The sequence below is a fragment of the Porites lutea genome, chromosome 12, assembly GCF_958299795.1.
Source record: "Porites lutea chromosome 12, jaPorLute2.1, whole genome shotgun sequence".
Taxonomy (NCBI): domain Eukaryota; kingdom Metazoa; phylum Cnidaria; class Anthozoa; order Scleractinia; family Poritidae; genus Porites; species Porites lutea.
In genome coordinates, this window is record NC_133212.1 from 6,997,102 (window position 1) to 7,017,864 (window position 20,763).

The 20,763-nt window shown below is 38.5% G+C and overlaps 2 protein-coding genes and 2 pseudogenes across 2 annotated transcripts; 3 read left to right on the forward strand and 1 right to left on the reverse strand.

Annotated features, from left to right (window-relative positions):
• Window positions 1-218: 218 nt before the first annotated feature.
• Window positions 219-1,241, forward strand: LOC140953634 (melatonin-related receptor-like; annotated as a pseudogene).
• A 6,459-nt stretch (window positions 1,242-7,700) lies between these two features.
• Window positions 7,701-8,830, forward strand: LOC140953521 (beta-2 adrenergic receptor-like). The gene has a single exon (XM_073402923.1). The coding sequence runs from the start codon at window positions 7,719-7,721 to the stop codon at window positions 8,688-8,690; it is 972 nt and encodes a 323-aa protein (XP_073259024.1). The 5' UTR covers window positions 7,701-7,718; the 3' UTR covers window positions 8,691-8,830.
• A 6,715-nt stretch (window positions 8,831-15,545) lies between these two features.
• Window positions 15,546-17,068, reverse strand: LOC140953635 (uncharacterized; annotated as a pseudogene).
• Window positions 17,069-19,674: 2,606 nt separating this feature from the next.
• On the forward strand, window positions 19,675-20,763 carry LOC140953636 (melatonin receptor type 1B-B-like). Its single transcript, XM_073403053.1, has one exon. The coding sequence runs from the start codon at window positions 19,675-19,677 to the stop codon at window positions 20,761-20,763; it is 1,089 nt and encodes a 362-aa protein (XP_073259154.1).

Sequence of the window (20,763 nt, forward strand, 5' to 3'; positions counted from 1 at the left end):
GTTGTTGTATTGGTAACACAGGTAAATCACTGAGGATTGCCTGAAATACCACAGGACATTTTTCCAGTGCCTGAGATCCATTCAATAGTGCTCCTATAGTTTGGCCTTCCTCTGCAGTCCGCCTGTTGGAACAATAACACCTCAGCCGTTTCACCGACCTCGTTTGACTCTTTGGGTGTATTGTTCTATTTACCAGGAACGGTTAGACGCTACAGAAAATGGACTCCACAGAGAACCAAATGGCAGAAATGTCAAGAGAGTTTAAATCAAGAAGCAAAACCAAAGTCATTCTAGAATTACGTTTATACGTTCTTATTGTGTTGTTCCTGTTTGTTGGAAACTGTCTAACGCTCTTGGTTATGATTTTAAACCGACGGATGCGAACAATTCCAAACATGTTCGTAGCGTCACTCACTGTTTCCGACTTATTAATAGGAGTTTTCAGTGTAGCTCCATTATCCATTCCAACATTAGTGACTTCCCATTGGCCGTTTAACGACACAACCTGCCAATTTCAAGGTTACGTAGTTGGTATGTTGGCTGCGGCATCGATTCACACATTGGTCTTGACGGCAGTGAACAGATATTACAGAATTGTAAAACCCACAAAGTACTGACGCTACTTCACCAAGAAGAAAACCCTAGTTATTATTTTTGTGTCCTGGTTGAATTCCATTTGTGCTCCATTAATTTTTGTGCTAAGTGGAAACAAAATAGTCTTTCTTCCTTCCAAGTTCTTCTGTTTTTTTCCAATCGAAAAAGGGGCATTCTTGGCCTATGGTATTCTGCTTTATATTGGTATTCCAACCTGTGTTATTGTTTACTGCTACTTTAGAATCTTTACAACTGTACGCAACCACAATAATAGCAATTTTCATCTTCCTGGAAATCCAATAAGTTCGGTAAACGTAGAAGAAGTTAAGGTGGCTCGCACCTTACTTATAATCGTGGTGTTCTTTAATCTGTGTTGGATTCCAATCTTAACAATTGACTTTGTGGATACGATTTCCCAACGATATAATTTTCCTTCTGAGGTTTATGTGGCATATACGTTTTTGGCCACTATAAGCAGCGCCTTGAATCCTTTAATTTATGGAGTCATGAATAAGAGTTTTCGAAGGAATTATCTGAAAGTGCTACGCTGCAGATACTGCCGATCTCAAGCTGTCGTGAAACCTTTGGCTTTACGCGGAATGACGAATGTTGTGGGGACGTTACCATTGGAAGATCAGAATGGATAAATGGGAACTGTAGGGGTGGTGTCACGTCAGTCTCTTCTATTTTGTTTTCTGTTATAACCTCGCTAAGAAACCGACGCTATTGAGGAAACTTAACTTGTTATTAAATGAGAAAAGAAATATCACAGCTTTGGGACAAACATGTAGCATTTATCTATAGTATTATATAATAAACAACTACAGCTGAATAATTTCAGCTTGATCTTGTCTCGGCCGAGTCATTTTTCCAAATAATCGTCAATTTTGTCAGTGATTATGCCAGGCCAGTGCTTTGCGAATTTAACCCTTTTTTGACCGGGAGGGCTTTTGAACCCTCCCCCCTCACGTAAAAGTTCTAAAAATTACCTGGGAACATTTTAAAGTCGTCCTGTCGCGCGCTTCAACATTCACATTACCATAGCAACCTCGCTTTGACAGCCATTATTTTTAAAATCACATTGACCAGGTAGTTGAAATCTTGGTCCCCTGTCTGCCATCATTTGTCAATATATCCTCTTTTTCCTAATTAAAATAAATAGCCTTTGCGTACAGCAACAGCCCCACCTTACTTATCTCTACATTAATTGCGTAAAAGATGCCTTGCTTGCCTAATTTCATCGAACAGAAGCACAATGCCGTCACTGCTCCTCCTCTATAATTTATGGGTCTTTCCTCATAATCGAGCATGATGACAAATAGAGATGGTGCCTTAATGTCACCCTGCATGACCGTTGAGAGTATCTGAAAATAGTCCATTTGGCCGTCAAGAGATCGGATGAAACCTTTGCTTTGATGTTGATGTACATTAGAATGGTCGCATTGATGTTTCTCTTAAGAGTGTCATAATGTGGAAAGCATCTTGAACATCGCTTGATGGTAGATAGAGTCTAATGTATTCTTGAAGTATAGAAATAATGCTAATTGGACTGAGTGGAGTGCAATTCGGTCTGAGTTCATACGTGTTATCTTAAAATCGGACAAGTACGCAGTCAGAGTTCAATTTGACATCAAAAGTATGATTTCAGACGCAAAGTGCAAGACAGGAAGTTAAATTATAACTTCATTACAGCCATTTAAAATCGCAAAATTCAGTCATTACCATTGTTTTATTGATCTATTAGCCGGTCTGTTGAAAGGGAAACGAGAACGGTTTTACATCTCATTTTGTTTGCAAAACAGAATATTAATGATGCGATTAAGATCAGAAATGACGCCATTTATTTAGAAAATGAATGATGCGCTTTCGAACAGATCTGATTTAGAGAAAAAGGTGTGATAGATCAATCGTGAAAAAATCACATTGCTTGGTGCCAATAAGATCGCAAGAATCACCATAATGGTTAATCACCAGAATGGCGAATCACCAAAGAATTACTAATGAATGTAATATAGGGCAAAATTTAGTGTGATTCGTGAATGAATCTTTCTGATGAGGGCGAATAAGATTGCGGGAATCAGCAGTGATTTCAGCATGGATGCAACAAATTCAGTAATCGATGTTTATGCTTTTTCTTGTGTGATGATTGATGGAGCCGTGCGAAAGTCATTCTTATTGTATGGCAGATATGGATCTCTTTCTGGATATATTGTGTTAGCAACTGGTGACGTTAAGCTAATTAATGCGTAGTATGTAGTTTACGGTGTATGTTGAGTTGCCCGATTTGAGAATTGGTTTTAAGTTGCGAATGGTAATATTTCGGAAAGCATACAAAGAGAATTTAAATCACAAAAGTAGGACTCATCTACAAACCTAATTCATTCAGATTGCTTTAATAAAACTGCATACTTCCCATTCACTGCGAACAATTTATAAGGACTTGCCGTTTATTAGAATTCTAATTGCTGAACGTCTGTGGGGAATTTGTCAGATATCCTTGAACACTGATAGCTCAGAGGGACATCGGGATTCAGCAAAAGAAAAGTCATGTTGCCAGGAAAAGCAATACCTAATCTTTCAAAACGCTGTAAAGCCGGGTAAGCGACAATAGAGATCCGAAAAGCCTCCCTCTTTCAAAAAGAGACATGATTGACACCATCTTTACCTATGATGTATGACACTATTCAACCCACTCGAGACCCCTAATGAGCTCGACACATCCCTTCTTAAAAATGTAGCTGATGACGTTCAGTTAAGGAAAATGAAATATTCCCCTTTTGAACTTTCAATGGTGTTCCCAGTGCAGGAAATATTATCTTATTACTTCCTTAAATTGTCCCTATTGTTTTACTTGGCGTTTGTGGCAAAATACATCTCACTTGTCATAGAACCACCTGCCTCTTGTTGACTAAACCGATCAAATACTGAGCTCGCGGATCGAATATAGCTAAAGGCAGTCGACAAAAGTTGATCTTCGAGTGCAGTCTTAGAGCAAAGTAGTTTTTACCACTATGGGGAGGTGGCGTCAGTGAAGATTGAAGTGGATTCTGCTACAAGTGAGCGGTTGTTTTAAGAATTCTCGTTCCACTTTGCGTCTTGTTTTCCCATACATCAATTATTGTCCTATAATATTGATGGAGTAATATTTGAACGGAATAATTTCCTGACAATGAACACACGTAAATTAGTCATATTATTATGTGTGTCTATAGACACGATCAGGACCATTTGGTATAAATCCACCTAGACAGTGAAGTTTATTTCATAAACCAGATCTCCTTGTAAAGTTTTCTTTTCAAGGGTCAGTCTCAATTGTGCGCCGAATTTGGACGTGCGCTGTCATCCACTCCTTAACCTTGTTTAACCCTTTGCGTATATTTTGTCAAATACGTCAACTTGCGGTTGACAATATTAGCTCGATTTATCAGTTTTAAATTCCGGCTTAGTTTTGCCCTATTTAGCCGATGCTTCTCTGATAGTGAGGTGAACTCTGTCACGAACAAGCTGTTACTTAGAAAAACCTGAAAGGAAAGAAATAAAGCAGGTAACTGAAATTTGCTTTTTTCATTTTTACTTTGTTCATAATACAGGTGCAAATTTTATGTCGTACACAAAACACAGCACAAGCACAACACAGTCAGAATTTTACTCCACACACTCATTCTATCATTTGTAATGGCTGTTTCACTCATCAAAAACATTTCTTTAAAAGTTTATTTGTCAAAATGGGAAACTTATTTAATGTACTGAAATGATGTCTTCAAATTGTGAGGGATTGTGTGCTTATGAATAATTACCTTCAGAACCATTTTCATTATTTGTAAACGTTCTCTGCAGACCGAATAACAGTATCGAACCGAATAACAGTATCCAGGGAATGTAGGTGGGTTGTAAATTTGCTTTTACGAACTTCAAACCTTCGCGGTTGGAAATTTAACATTTTAACTGCTTACGATTTTTGACTGTCCCTCTTTAGTACAGGTTTTACAATGAAGAAATAAAAAGGACATGAAAACCATTGAAGTGTTTTCGTTAGAGCTCGTCAAATTTGAACGAAAAACATCCATTCTTTAACATTCTTTGCTCATTTTCTTGCGAACCTTTCCGGTTTTGCATAAGACGTAAAAGACTTAAAATATGTACAAGCACTTTTCTGCCAAACAGCCTAGCATTCATTTTTAATTAATGAATTCAAATTTTTTAAAATAATTTGTAGTTTACAGCACTAAATTTCCGCAACTGTTTTCTTGACCTGAATAATCCAGCTCAAAGTATGAGTTTAAGTGTCAACGAATCTAAGTTTTGGTTTAAAAAATCGTTTAATAAACTAAGCTAAACTAGCTTGTTTCGGTTCCTAACAAGTGACAACGGAAATTGACTGATTTGTTCTTTAGCCAACGGTAAACAAAATATAGGCAATTTCTTCCAAATAAAAATTGACTTCTGTAACTATAAGAGAGAGCTTCAGTGTAAACTTAGCAGTCTGTGCAGGTTTTCGCTCTTTGCATTTAGGAAATATCAGTATTCTGAAAAAGCAAAATTTTGGGGTGACAAAGGGTTATTCAAAGTCTAGTCTGTATACTCCAAAAAAAGTTGAAGTTTTCAACATTAAATATTTAAAAAATATTTTGTCTTTTGGCCTTACAGTTTTGGAAGAGGTAATTGTGCTATGCCCTTTCAATATTTAGATTTGGCATTTTTCATTTTGCAACTTGATTAGAAAACAGGAAGCGAAAGCTAATGAGAAGAAAACTGTAAACAATGATTAACCCGGAGAATCGTGTCTTCGCAATTACCAGGGCTTGACTCAGAAATGGCTTAAGCTTCTTTAGTTGGAGACTGACTGGGTTTACCCTTTGCAAAATCACTCCCATTTACAGAAATATAATCAAAGTGGCTGTGAGTCACAAAACGCGGAAAAAATTATGTTGTTAGTAAAATCGTAAGATATGTCATTGGTTCTTGGTTAGTCGGATAATGTTACCTGTTTACCAGATATTTAAAATTTAAAGCTCATAAAGAAATATCATTCAACTTTTTTCTTCACCGTTTTTTTTTTTCTTTGCTTACGTCCATGTTATGCTTTTGACGAAATAATGTTAATTTTGAAAAATTTTAAAGGCAAATAGAATCAACTGTGGTTGTTTTGTGTCCTCAATGTAATATTTACAGGGCTGCAAATAACGGACAGCAGGTTGCCGGTCATGATGACCGGCCCAATATTTTTTAGCCCGGACGAACCCCGATTCTGGCCGGTCAAATAATGAAGACTAATAATTTTTTTTTTTTTGCCTAAGGAATATCCAATTATGCTGGCAATAGATCGTTATTACTACATTGCCGTTCACATTTTTGACAGCAAATTGGTGAAAAATGCATTCGCACGTTGTAGAGTTCCTTTCCGCGGTTTTCGCGCGTTCTAATGTTACGTTCTACCTTGAGTATCATTGCACGGCGGTGTCGGAAGTCTCTAGAGGTAAAAAGTGAAGCGTAAATCCTTTTCAAACTCCCAAGGTTCAGGAAACGGAATACAGTTCAGCAAACTTTAGAAATTACGAAAAAAACCAAAAAAAATTGGGTTATTTTACAAAATCTGCACACGCTTGTTTTACGTTAATGTTCCGAAATGAACATCGGTGAAACTTGATCTTTTTCCTTGCCTGGCACATGATCGAAAGTCACTTCAATTCCTCAAAGAAGAATCGTCGCTGATATTTTCGGCAAAGAAGTTGATTTGCATTGGCGAGAAGTTTGTTCCACTAACAGCGTGTTGATGATCTGAAGTCAATAAATAAATTTGGGTCATCGCGCAACATTTTATCGCGAAGGGCTCAAATGTCAACAGAAATTTCCATAAAGTTGTTTACAAGAACGAGAATCTAGCGCCGCGATAGACGACGACCTTCCCTCTTGAGTAGCTTAAATTTTTATCAGACCATTCTGGAATCGAGTCTGCAAACGAGATTCATGTTCGACATTAAAGAAATTATTATTAATCGATGCGCTTACATTTATTCCCGGAGAAACACAGGACGACCTGTTGAGAACTGCGATCGATTTGCCTGAATTCCTTCGAATTCCCAAAGGTCACATTGCTGATTACAGCAAAGCCGAAGGTACAGTACGACTTGCAACGTTGCGTTACTTTCCAACTCAGTTTGTTATTCACTTTGTTGCGTTAGATTACGACATGAAATTAATTTATTGCGGCGTTCTTTTTGTTAGAAGGGTTTAGTGCAAAGCAGCAAAAAACGCCAAAGAAAAAAGAAATCATTGCAGCGTTATAGAGCATTAAGCGACAACTGTATGGAAAATAAAGTGTTTGTATCCAAAAATGACCGGTCAAAATGACCGGCAAGACCGGAGTTTGACCGGTCAAGTCCGCGATCAGGCCGGACATTGTCCGTTGACCGGCCGTTATTTGCAGCCATTATTTAGACAAAATACTTTGCTTGTTATTCTACTGTAAACATGCTTATCGTAGTAAACAACAGCTGGTAAGTCATTGATTGCCTGAAAACAGAAGTTTAGGAATGTTCGTATTTTTACGTCAGGATTTTTTCAGTTGCAGACGTCCAGTAGAATAATGCAGTTTGTACAATAAACCGAATTTCCCTGTCAAGTTTTCTTTATTTTTTAAGTAATATGTATCAAGAATGAGACGCAGTGATTCATCACCAGATGAAACACAAAGAAGGGAGTTGAAAATACGACGCGCCGCGGAGTATTTTTGACGAACTTCGAGGTGTTTCATTTGGTGATGAAACGCTGTGACCAGTGCTTGACGTTACTTCTCAAACGAAAGGATTTTAGAAGGAAAAATTAAGGATGCAAAAATTAGCAGTTTCCATCTGATTTCCAAACACTCATTAAACATTAATTTTCCTTCTATTTTCTTTATGAATTATTAAAGAGTTTGAGAAGAGATATTCAATGGAGCGCCGAGTTTGGATGCCCATTGTATTCGCAGTTCCCCTCTGGATACTTAACAATTATTCCTCGAGGCTATATGGGCTCTGAGTCAATAGCCCATCAATAGCCCATGAGGTCGAAGGCTTCAATGAACTCGTTTAACCCTTTGCGTATATTTTTCTATCTACCAGGAACTGTTTCACGCAACAAAAATGAACTACACGTTAGAGAACCAACTGGCAGAAATGTTAAAAGAGTTTCAATCAAGGAGCCAAGCCAAAGCTGCTTTGGTATTAGGTTTATACGTGCTTATTTTGTTGCTTTTGTTTCTTGGGAACAGTCTTACACTCCTTGTTATGTTGTTAAATCGACGGATGAGGACAATTCCAAACATGTTCGTTGCATCACTCGCTGTTTCTGACGTATTATTAGGCCTTTGCAGTTTTGTGCCTTTTGGCATTCCAGTATTAGTGACTTCCCATTGGCTGTTTAACGATACAGCTTGCCAATTTCAAGGTTACATTACTATCGCGTTGGTTGTCGCTTCAATTCATACATTGGTCTTAATGGCAGTGAACAGATATTATAGAATCGTCAAACCAGCAAAGTACCAACGCTACTTCACAAAGAAGAAAACCCTCATCATGATTCTTGTGTCATGGTTCTCTTCTTTTTGTGCTCCATTGCCTCACGTGCTAAGCGGAATAAAAATAGTCTTTCATCCTGCCAAGTTCTTCTGTTACTTTGTCATAGAAAAAAGGGCATTCCTACATTATGGCAGTCCACTTTACATAGGTGTCCCAACCTGTGTTATTATTTACTGCTACTCAAGAATCTTCTCAACAGTTCGCAATCACAACAGAAATTTTCATCCTCCCAACAATCTGATAAGCTCGGTCAACGTAGAAGACGTTAAAGTGGCTCGCACCATATTTTTAGTAGTAGTATTTTTTAATCTTTGTTGGATTCCAATCTTAACAGTTAACGTTTTGGACGATGTATTCCAAAAATGGATCTTCCCTACTGAGGTCTACATTTTAAATTCGTTTTTGGGCACTTTAAGCAGCGCGGTGAATCCTTTACTTTACGGCGTGATGAACAAGAGTTTTCGTACGAATTATTTGAAGCTGTTACGCTGCACGTACTGCCGATCTCAAGTTGTTGTAGGAACATTGGCTCGGTAAGGACAAGCGAATACGATGACTTTCGCTTAAAAATATACAGTTGGAAGTGAATTACTTAATAATTTAGGTTGCGTCTGACATTTGAAAGTTGAAAAAACGTATTTTCTCTCTTGACGGCATTGGCTTTCAAATCACCACCGGGTCGAGTATATGACCCCACGCTCACAGGCAATCAATAGTTGACTTGGGGGAACAAATCAGGTAATTAGGGACCATGACAGGAATTGAACACGGGTTCTCAGAATATATGTCCAGCACTCTTACTTCTTAACCTTTTGACGTTGGCCATTCATTATCCATAAGATACTGTTAAACGAGCTATACGATCATAAGTTTAATCATACCAAAAAGACCTAACCGCGCGCTTCTGCATCAGGGAGTGGTTCGAGTGTGCCTAATAATGAAGCCTATTCTGCATGAATTGGGTACTAGATCTTTCTTCAGCAAACGTAGGCTTACTAGCCGTGCTCGTGGTACAGCTTGCTCACTTATGACCATTGGTTGAATGAATGGAAGCTCACACTCGGAAAACCAGTTCCAGAAATTCGGGCGTCAGCGACTTCAAAGGCTTGACACGATTTAGGCAGACCCTCCTCTTGTCCTCTCACTAAAAGAAGACAAAAGGCTCGTCTGCCCACAGGTTGACCAGAGGATTAGTAATAAGCCATCATACCCCAAATGCGGATTTTGCCACCAGCATGCTTGCATCTTCGATCCACACAATGTCCTTGATGGCGGTGAACGCGTTCTAAAACGAGTAATTACCGCTGCTATGTTATTACCAACAAGAAAACTCTACCGATGATTCTTGCATTGTGTCGTGGCCTTATTCATGCCAGTCATTGCCATATTTTCTGGCTGGGAAGAGAATGGTTCCGTCATCATCCAATCAAAAACAGTGCTGGCATTCATGACCTATTTGGTCAACCATGCTATCTTGTGTTTCCAAACTGCACCATCTTCTATAAGTAAGTAAGTAAGTAAGGCTGTGTTTTCACTAGGGCGATTACCTAGCTGAACATTCTTTCGAAGATTTGTTTACAAACCGACTTTTATTAGTTAAACGTGACAACTGTTTTCACTGTGAAATTTAACCGGCAATCTAAGCCACTAACTCTCAGAGGATTCAAATTGCAAAAGCGCGCCACAATAAAAAATGAAAGGGGACGAAGTGCTTGAATGTAATGACTTCTCTTGTGATTATTTTCGCTGTATTTTTGCGAAGGAGAAGGAGTTTTTTTCAGGAAATGAGGCTTATGTCCTTACAAATTAGGAAGATGCGACGAAATCTTTTAATTCTGTCAATCCAACAACGAAACAACATTCAGTGCCATAACTGGGATAAGCGCAAGACTATGTGGGTTTATCCAAGACCACAATTCTGGTTTAAGGACCTGGCCGAAGAAATAGAGAATCCAGTGGGGTCGGTGGGATTGTAAATCGAAAGAAATGACCGTTAGAATTGTCTGCCATGTTGAATTTCTCAAGTTCAACCAAGAGGCAATAGTCTGGAAAATAATATTACCAGATTATTTGGCAGGCGTCTGTCACTATGCGCGGCCCGATTGGTTATTGCGTTTATCAGGACAAGTTATACCATCTCGCGAGGTAGTATAACTCTGCGTGAATTTCCGCTAGTAAAGGCGAGAAAATCCCGTGTTTTTGCTTGTGAAAACAGCTCGCATTTTTAACTAGCTAAAACCAAGACGAGGTGTTTTCACAGTATTTCCGGACTTTTCCGGCTTTATCTAGTTAAAATTGTTCTAGTGAAAACACAGCCTAAGTAAGTAATTTTATTTAACCACATATCGCATATGAGAGAGAGCTCGTTTAAATGCAAATGTGCCATAAAAATTACAACGTGATAATTTACATAATGTACAAGTACAAGTGATAAATAGAAATAAGAAATAGAGAAATTAAATCAACTAAAAAATAATAATAATTTAAAAAGAGAAATTATTGGTAATCAGATTGTCTATTTACAAAATACACAGTTGCAGTCATACGATGAAGACAACTGTATGTTTTGTAGGTTTTTCCTAAAAATAGAGAGGGACTCCGACTTCCTTATTTTGTCTCGTAGATTGTTCCATTGTTTGCCAGCCTGGTACGTGAAAGAATGTTGCATATAAGATGAGGTCGGCCTTGAAAGAACAACCTTAAGATGGCACCGTAGGCTGTAACCATTGCTTCGCAGTAAAAACATTTCCCGAATGTAGTTCGGTGCCTGGTTATAAATGCTATTGTATACGAGTATCAGTGATTGTTCTATGCGTCGATGTTCCAAGCTTTTGATATGTACAGTTTTAAGCAGCTCTTCATAAGTAGTCGATTTAGAGTAGTTAAGAAGAGTCCTAAAAGCAAATGCGTTGGTTGACTCTAGTTTTGTAGACAAACCTTTACTTAGACCTGTGAACAATGGTGATGCGTATTCAAAGTGAGGCAGAATAAATGCTTTGTACAGTTTAATCATAATATCTGAGGGTATAATTTTACGAATGCGACGAAGAATTGAAACTTTTGTGTTCACTTTCCGGCAAATTTCTTTAATATGTGCTTTAAAAAAGAGTGAATTGTCGATAATTACACCAAGGAGCTTGATCTGTGGAACGTAATCCAGTTCATTGCTGTCAATAACAAAGGGCGTTGGTAGAGTTGCTCTATTGAAGACGGTGGATTGAGATTTACTATGGTTAATCGCCAGGAAGTTCTTACAAAACCAGGAAACGAGTAGATCAAGGTTGTTTTGTAGATTTATTTGCAAGGTGGATGGACAAGGGCTTGAAGAGTACCCCGTAGTGTCATCGGCATAGAATCTTAAGGAGCACGAAATATCTGAAAAATTCGCATCATTCATGTATATATATATATATTGAAGAGAAGGGGGCCCAAGATCGAACCTTGAGGAACTCCACACTTCATAATTTGCCAATGTAACAGGTTACCGTCTATCTTGACATGTTGCTTTCGGTGAGTCAAGTAAGAACGTAGAAGTTGTAGGGCGTCTTCAGTTACACCGTACGCTGACAGCTTTGTAAGAAGCAAATTATGGTTAATAGAGTCAAATGCTTTGGAGAGGTCTATGGTAATTGCTGCAGAGTGCTCGCTAGAGTCTAAATCTGCTCTAATATCTTCGCATGTTTTGAGGAGGGCTGTTGTACATGAATGTCCTTTCAGAAAACCAGATAAATTCCCGCTGAGGAAGTGAAGGGAAAACTCGTATAGCTGATCAAAGATTACTCTTTCGGCTATCTTTGAAACAGCCGATAACACAGATACAGGACGGTAATTAGATTTTAGAGTCTCGCTATCTTTTTTATAGATCGGAGAAATAATGGAAGTTTTCCAATTTGTAGGCCAGGAACTACCAGTGATGCATCGATTAATACATTTTGTGAGAGAACTGAGGATTGCTGGTTCAGCAAGCTTCAATAAGCGTGGAGAGATTCCGTCAGCACCGGTGGCTTTATTAATTTTGATACTGGAAAGTATCCTCTTGATGTAGGAATCCCGAACAGGAGTAAATGAGAAGCTCATTTGCCCTTTAAATTTCTGTTCAATGGCTATAACACTGGAATGGGTCTTAAACTCTTCTGGCTGTAAGTTAGACATGTAGGTAGGCCTGGGTACTGCATGAATGAAATAATCGTTTAGAAGATTGGCGACATCAATACTGTCAGTAATGAGGCGCCCATCTTCAATCAGTTGAATATGGCTGTTACCTCTGTCCTTGCTTGGAAGCAAACAATGAAATTTCTTCCAAATTCCCCAGGGTGTTCGGAGTTTGTGGATACATTAATGCGGTATGACTTGAGGGAAGAGCGTTTTAAAGAAGTGACAAAGTTCCGTTGTTTCCTATAGGCCTCCCAATTTTCAGACGTTTTGTTCTTAGTAAACTTTCTGTGTAGACGATTTCTAGTGTTTATAGCCTGAATAATTTTTGGTGTCATCCATGACACAGTGTCACCGCGTACCAGTTTCCTCTTAAGGGGTGCGTGACGATCAATTACTTCAGTGAATAATTTATACCAGTGCGCCCAGATGTCGTCGATATCATCGTAAATAAACGCAGAGTCCCAGGGGACACTGTTGAGGTCCTGAAGAAAAATATTAGCGTCAAACCGTTTCATTGAGCGATAACCGATGAGTTTTGGTGGAGGTTTTGGTAGCTTCCACTTGCGAATTGTAACAACCATATCGTATTTCTTTCATACCGTATCGAATTTCTATCTTAGAACCTAAAAAACCGTTCGTAGTCTTAAAAACAATTTTTTAGCGTGGATCTACCCTCCGGAGGTTTCCATATATGGCATATACGTTTTTGATCACTTTAGGCAACGCTTTGAATCCTCTGATACGACCTTATAAAAGGAGAGTTTTCGTGAGAATTATTTGAAGGTGCAACGCTGCACGTAGTGAACACTAGGTAAATATTAGCCAATAACTAATGTAGGCTACCTCTAAGAAAGAACAAGTAATCAACTCTTGATGTCTTACAAAATAGAGAGAGGGTTTCAGAGTTATGGATATTTTTCGAAATAATTCTCATTTGACGACAACGTCTCAATTTTGAAGCCGGTTGTAGTTTAACGTTTTGCGCTCGACACTTTGCTTGAGGTTAAAGTCGCAAAAGAGAAATCTCTAGATAGCCTAGCTAAAACGCAAAGGCATGCTTGACGAGCTAATTTTGTTTTGAACAGAACAGCTGCACAAACCAGAACTGATTGGACAGACTGGATGATAACCTTCCGAGCCCGCAGCTGGCGCATAGAAAGATGATTAGGCATGATGATGCATTTATTACGGTGCGGGTCGGTCAAATATGTCAAGCTGCCGTTGACGATATTAGCTCGATCAGTTTTAAATTCCGGCTTAGTTTTGCCCTACATAGCCGGTGTTTCTTTAATGGTGGAGTGGACTCTGTCATTAACAAGCTGTTGTTTAGAAAAACCTGAAAGGACAGAGATAAAGCAGGTAACTGAAATTTTCTATTTTCATTTTTACTTTGTACATAATACTGGTGCAAATATTATACCATGTACAAAACACAACATGCACATTGGGCCTCAACATACACAGTAGAATTTTACTCCACACATTTTCATACTATCATTTGTGATGGTACTTTCATTAATCATTCCCTTAAAAGTTTAATTGTGAAAATCGGAATCTACGTGTATGATGTACTGAGATGATGAGTTAAGAGAGTGTCTCTGTAAGAGCGGTCCGGTCGATTTTCCTTGAGACACAGATTTAACTCATTTCTTGTGTGTTGTAAGACATTCATGTACCTATACTAAAACCGCAATCCGTTTGATCGGATCTCTTTATTTTTCAGAGTTTTACGGAAATTAAATTTCACTCGACCGAAGGCCTGTCGTGACACTTTTCAAGACGTTAATTTGAGGCAACTTTGCCGGACAATTTACAAAAAACTACGAGACTCAGCAAAAAACAAATACCACAGCCATGTATATTAACTCTATCTTATCCATCGCGGTGACTTTCGTGAACATCACGTACCAATCAAGCAAACAGGAAGACTTGAACGACACCTTATCGGTTCGCTTAAGTCACACACGCGAAAACCGATCATATTCAAGGTACATTTTTGAAAAAGTGAGGCGTTCTTAACTGATCCAACTAATATAGCTAGGAAGTAGGAGCCATAGAAAAGGTAACTACAGAAAAAAACTTTGCGGCCCGACCTTTACTAAAACTTTATAACTCCGTGAACTTACCTAATTTTCGGCAATCTCCAAGTTTTGCCGCCATTTTGAGGGACTTGTCAACATGAAGCGTAGCAGATATAAATCGAGCAGGTAGATCTAAAACAGTCAGAAATACGTACAAAAGCATTCCAATGAACTTCACTTTCAATTCAAGGGGCAAAATTTGAAATTGTTCGTTAAACCTACCATTCCTACATCCCAATGCGACCATTACTTCCAACATATCAAACACTACAACTAGTGACCACTAGTGTTCGAATTTCCCTTGTCGATTCCACCGTAAAAAATAACCTGTGCCACCCAAGCTTCGATTCGAATGTGAAATACGAATCAAACAACATAACTGCGTCATCTTCGAGGCCATATCACACTGGTATTTTGATTTTCTGATCGACAAGAACGGTGATCAGGAGGTGATCGCCATGTTTACCTCATAAAGGTGTCCGCTGACCAGCCGCTGAATGAAAACAGTACGGCGCAGAGTGGTGTGGGTGGCGGACTTATCGTGGTAAGATATTCGAATACATGCTAAAAAAGCTTTAGGACTCTCAGTCTAAACAGTCAAGGCATGCTTCGTGGTACAGACAACTTTTATTTTATTCTCATAACTTTTTCCTTTAAATTAGAACTGGTATTAATTAATAGAGTTATTTAAATATTTTTAACCGAGGTACCCATATGACCTTTTGGCTTGTCCTCAGTGGTATAAAATAAGGTGTCTTTTCTTCCAGAACCTTTTATTCATGCGTTATTGCACGGAATGAACACTATACTTAGAAGGTTTGTTCTAAGTCATTTTTGCTGTTCCCAAGAATGTATGCAAAATCATAGCTCTATACAAAGCTGACTCTAAAATATGATTTTCCGTAACAGTAACTAATGTCATTTACGTAAGGTGTTAATAAAACTAGTAATGTAAAATTTTTAGCGTTTTCCACTTATAAGCCTGACATACAATTGTCAAGTGAACTATGTTAGTTTCAGCTCATTTCTTGATTCGATGTGACCTTTTATCACTAAACCCCATTCTTTTCATTTGTAATTTTCCTGTACTTTTTTTTTCATGCGACAAGGACAAAGAGTTTTATAAGTAAACTGATTTTTTGGTGTACCACGCTTATCACATTATATATACAAATACATGCAAAAGGCCGGCTAAATAAGCTCCTCCTCCTGCTCCTAATTTTTTGGGTTGCCTTCGCCCCATGCCTCTGCACGACTCCCATTTAAATGGGAGCTCGAAGAAAGTACAGATTTCCTTAAGCATGGAAACAGTAAAATAGTTCAATTTTCCCTCCTTGACGTAGTCACACAAGTCATAAATGTCATAGACAATCGGATGCGTTAAGCCAATTTCTGTTACAACTGATTCGACGGTGGTCATGTGATTCACTTCTTCCTCGTCAATTAATTCCTCGTCAGATTTATCGTCAACCGCGGTGCTCGGAGACGAACCTACCCGTCTCCATCTCGAGAAGGACAAACAAAAGAAAAATCCTTGTATTTGGGCTTTGGTCAGCCACTCTTCCCGGGAAAACAGGCCCTCCCTGTTTTCCCTCTTCGCTTTCCACATATCTTGCGAGACTTGTCGCAGATCCTCTTTCCTTCCAGATTGCTCACCAATTTCAAACTTGGAGGTGAGATACTGCCTTACTTTCTCTTAGAAGCGAACAGCGCCACCTTTTGGCTTATGAAGTGCCCATCCTTCACTTAAATTCGACTGAAAGGTTCGCTACCCTGTCTCTCGATAACATTGGTACTGTCGTCTTCTGAAAGGGTAAGGGATGAGGATTTTTCAACCCAGCTTTAATTTAGAGATTTCCAAGCTGTTCTAATGTCAAAAATAAAGGAAATGACCCATGAATTCCAGTGCTCAGTGGAAGGATAATTACACCACTGAAGCAGTGACCCAATAGCCCTTGTAGCTGTCTATAAGGGAGAGATTGTAAGTTGGCTATGAAAATTACCCTTTTTTCTCTTTTGCTTTGACTTTGTGAGGTGGTTTTGTCACAATTTGAATGGACACGCGTCACTCTTACTTAATATTTTAACGGGAAACCAAACAGCATCATTTTATTTCCAAGTAGGTATATATTCAGCCGTTCTTAGCCACCATTTGCGAGAACAAAGTATATGTATATATTAACAGTGGTACAAAAAAAACAGTTTACTTGTAAAAACCTTTGTGTTTTTTTATATCTTTACATACTTATAAAAAATTGTAGAGGGTAAATGAAAATGAAGGAAAAGAAAATGTGTCCTGCATAGCAGTCTTTCAAATCGCCTTTTAGCCGACAGGGAGTCGCGCAGTGGCATAGGGCGAAGGCAACCCAAAAAATTAGGAGCAGGAGGAGGAGCTTATTTAGCCGGCCTTTTGTATGTATTTGAATATACAATGTAATAAGCGTGGTACACCAAAAAATCGGTTTAGTTATAAAACTCTTTGTCGCTGTCATATGAAAAAAAAAAGTACAGGAAAATTGCAAATGAAAAGAATGGGGTTTAGTGGTAAAAGGTCACATCGAATCAAGGAATGAGTTGAAACTAACATAGTTCACTTGACAATTGTATATCAGGCTTATAAGTGGAAAACGCTAAAAATTGTACATTGCTAGTTTTATTAATACCTTACCTAAATGACATTGGTTACTGTTACGGAAAATCATATTTTAGAGTCAGCTTTGTATAAAGCTATGATTTTGCATACATTCTTAGGAACAGCAAAATGATTTAGAACAAACCTTCTAAGTATAGTGTTCATTCCGTGCAATAACGCATGAATAAAAGGTTCTGGAAGAAAAGACACCTTATTTTATACCACTGAGGACAAGCCAAAAGGTCATATGGGTACCTCGGTTAAAAATATTTAAATAACTCTATTAATTAATACCAGTTCTAATTTAAAGGAAAAAGTTATGAGAATAAAATAAAAGTTGTCTGTACCACGAAGCATGCCTTGACTGTTTAGACTGAGAGTCCTAAAGCTTACCACGATAAGTCCGCCACCCACACCACCCTGCGCCGTACTGTTTTCATTCAGCGGCTGGTCAGCGGACACCTTTATGAGGTAAACATGGCGCTCACCTCCTGATCACCGTTCTTGTCGATCAGAAAATCAAAATACCAGTGTGATATGGCCTCGAAGATGACGCAGTTATGTTGTTTGATTCGTATTTCACATTCGAGTCGAAGCTTGGGTGGCACAGGTTATTTTTTACGGTGGAATCGACAAGGGAAATTCGAACACTAGTGGTCACTAGTTGTAGTGTTTGAATTGTTGGAAGAAATGGTCGCATGGGGATGTAGGAATGGTAGGTTTAACGAACAATTTCAAATTTTGCCCCTTGAATTGAAAGTGAAGTTCATTTGAATGCTTTCGTATGTATTTCTGACTGTTTTAGATCTACCTGCTCGATTTGTGTCTGCTACGCTTCATGTTGACAAGTCCCTCAAAATGGCGGCAAAACTTGGAGATTGCCGAAAATTAGGTAAGTTCACGGAGTTATAAAGTTTTAGTAAAGGTCGGGCCGCAAAGTTTTTTTCTGTAGTTACCTTTTCTATGGCTCCTACTTCCTAGCTATATTAGTTGGATCAGTTAAGAACGCCTCACTTTTTCAAAAATGTACCTTGAATATGATCGGTTTTCGCGTGTGTGACTTAAGTGAACCGATAAGGTGTCGTTCAAGCCTTCCTGTTTGCTTGATTGAAACGTGATGTTCACGAAAGTCGCCTCGATGGATAAGATAGAGTTATTATACATGTCTGTGGTATTTGATTTTTGCTGAGTCCCGTACTTTTTTGTAAATTGTCCTCCAAAGTTGTCTCAAATTAACGTCTTGAAAAGTGTCACGACAGGCCTTCGCTCGAGTGAAATTTAATTTCCGTAAAACTCTGAAAAATAAAGAGATCCGATCAAACGGATTGTGGTTTTAGTATAGGTACATGAATGTCTTACAACACACAAGAAATGAGGTAAATCTGTGTCTCAAGGAAAATCGACCGGACCGCTCTTACAGAGACACTCTCTTAAAATTGTGAGGGATTGTGCACTTATGAATTAGTACCTTCCGAACCTTTTTCTGCATTTGTAAACGTTCTTTGCGTAATACAGAAACCGCTTTGTTGTTTCCCTTTCAACTTGAATAATAACATTTTCCAAAGAATTTAGAATTTAATCCAGGAACTTCAAACTGTCTTGGTTGGAAATTTAACATTCTTCACTGTTTACATTGTTTGACTGTCCCATTTTAGTACAGGTGTTACAATGAAAATAAATAAGAAAGAAAGAAAATTAGAGAAAGAAAAACTTGAAGTGTTTTAGTTAGAGTTTGACGAAGTTAAACGAGAACCATTCTTTAACGTTCTTTTCTCATTTTCTTGCACGCCTTCATGGTTTTGCATAACACGTAAAAACTTAAGGTTTAAAATATGATTCAGAATAAGTTCTCTTTTGCCAAACAGTTAATTCAATGTAGCTCTGGCCTTGAGGAAGGCTAATTTTGTTAGCCGAAATATTGGCCTCAATAAATCAGGCCTTTGCCGTATTGCCAGCCTTACATTCGGTTTTGTTTGACAGTCCCACTTCAAGTGACGTCAGGCATTAGCATCTCTTCATTAGACATCCGGCAAGAAAGAACCATTCGGTTCTATTTACGCGTTGAGTGGACCTCTGCATTCAAAGGTTTTTAATTCAATGTTTTCTTAGCAATTTAGAATTTACAAAGGCAAATTTGCCGCGCTGTTTTTCTTGACTCAAAGTATGAGTTTTAGAGTCAAGCAATCTTAAGTTTTTAGTTAATAAAATCTCTTAATAAACTGGCATTGTTATTTTGGTTCCTGACTAGTGGCAAGGGGAAACTGATTGTTTCTTTAGCCAAACGGTAAACAAAATTCTGGTGCATGAATTGAAAATAAGCCGATTTCTTCCAAAAGAAAATTGACTTCTGCAAGTAAAAGAGTTTGTTAAACTTAACAGCGGCTTGTGCAGTTTTTTGCTCTTTGCATTAATAGTTAGGGAATATCAGCCAGCAGAAAATGCAAATTAAAAATTTTGGATTGGCCAAGGGTTAATCAAACATAAATTCGTAAAAATTTTGCATTCATCCAGACCCTATCCAGACTCTAAGGTAAGGGAGGGACCTTCATCGAAATTGATTTCGGCTTCAGTTTGGCGTAACAACATGGTGGGCCCCCCGGTCTCCGTCCCCTTGATCCGCCACTTTGTCGTATAAGACATGTAACACCATGTAATGCCCTTTGCATATGTTCTATTTATAGCTGGACCTGAAGGAACAAAAAAGATGATTTCCACACGGGATCAACTGGCAGATATGTTAAGAGACCTAAAATCAAGAAGCAGAGCAAAACTTATTCTAGAATCGGGTTTTTTATGGCTTATTCTGTTGTTTTTATTCGTTGGAAACTTCATAACACTCTTTGTTATGTTGTTAAACCGACGGACGCGAACAATTCCAAACATGTTCGTGGCATCACTCGCTATTTCAGATTTACTCATAGGAGTTCTATGCGCGGTTCCTTCAGCCCTTCCTGTATTGGTGACTTCCAGTGACCCCTTTAACGATACCTTTTGCCAGTTCCAAGGGTATATAGCTATAACATTGGCAGTGGCTTCAATTTACACATTGGTCCTGATGGCAGTGAACCGGTACTATAGAATCGTCAAACCGACAAAATATCGTCGCTATTTCACAAAGAAGAAAACCAAGATAATGATTCTTGTGTCCTGGTTGTTGTCACTAAGTGCTCCATTACCATATTTCTTGAGTGGGCACAAAATGGTTTTCCATCCTTTTAAGCTCTTCTGCGTTCCTAAAATCATTGCCGTTCTGGGAATTTCGGGCACAATGTGTTTGGGGATTTCATGTGCCATCATTCTCTACTGCTACTTTAGAATCTTCAAGACAGTTCGCCAACATAATAACAACTTTCTTCTCCCTGGCAACCCAGTAAACACGATAAACGTGGAGGAAGTAAAGATTGCGCGCACGCTATTTATAACAGTGGTGTTTTTCAACTTATGTTGGGCTCCAGTTATGGTTATTGATCTAGTGGACACCATCCATGAAAAATGGATCTTCCCTCGCGAGGCCTACCTAGCATATAGTTTTTTGGCCGTTTTCAGCAGTGCTTTGAATCCTCTGATATATGGTGTGCTCAACAAAACTTTTCGCAAGGATTATCGTAAGGTGCTGTGCTGCAGGTATTGCCCTTCTCAAGGTGTAGTAGAACCGTTGGCTTTGCAAGGAATAGTTAGTGTTGTGGGCACGGAGCCACTGCGAAACAATATCCAGGTTGCATCGGATTACTCAATAATTTAA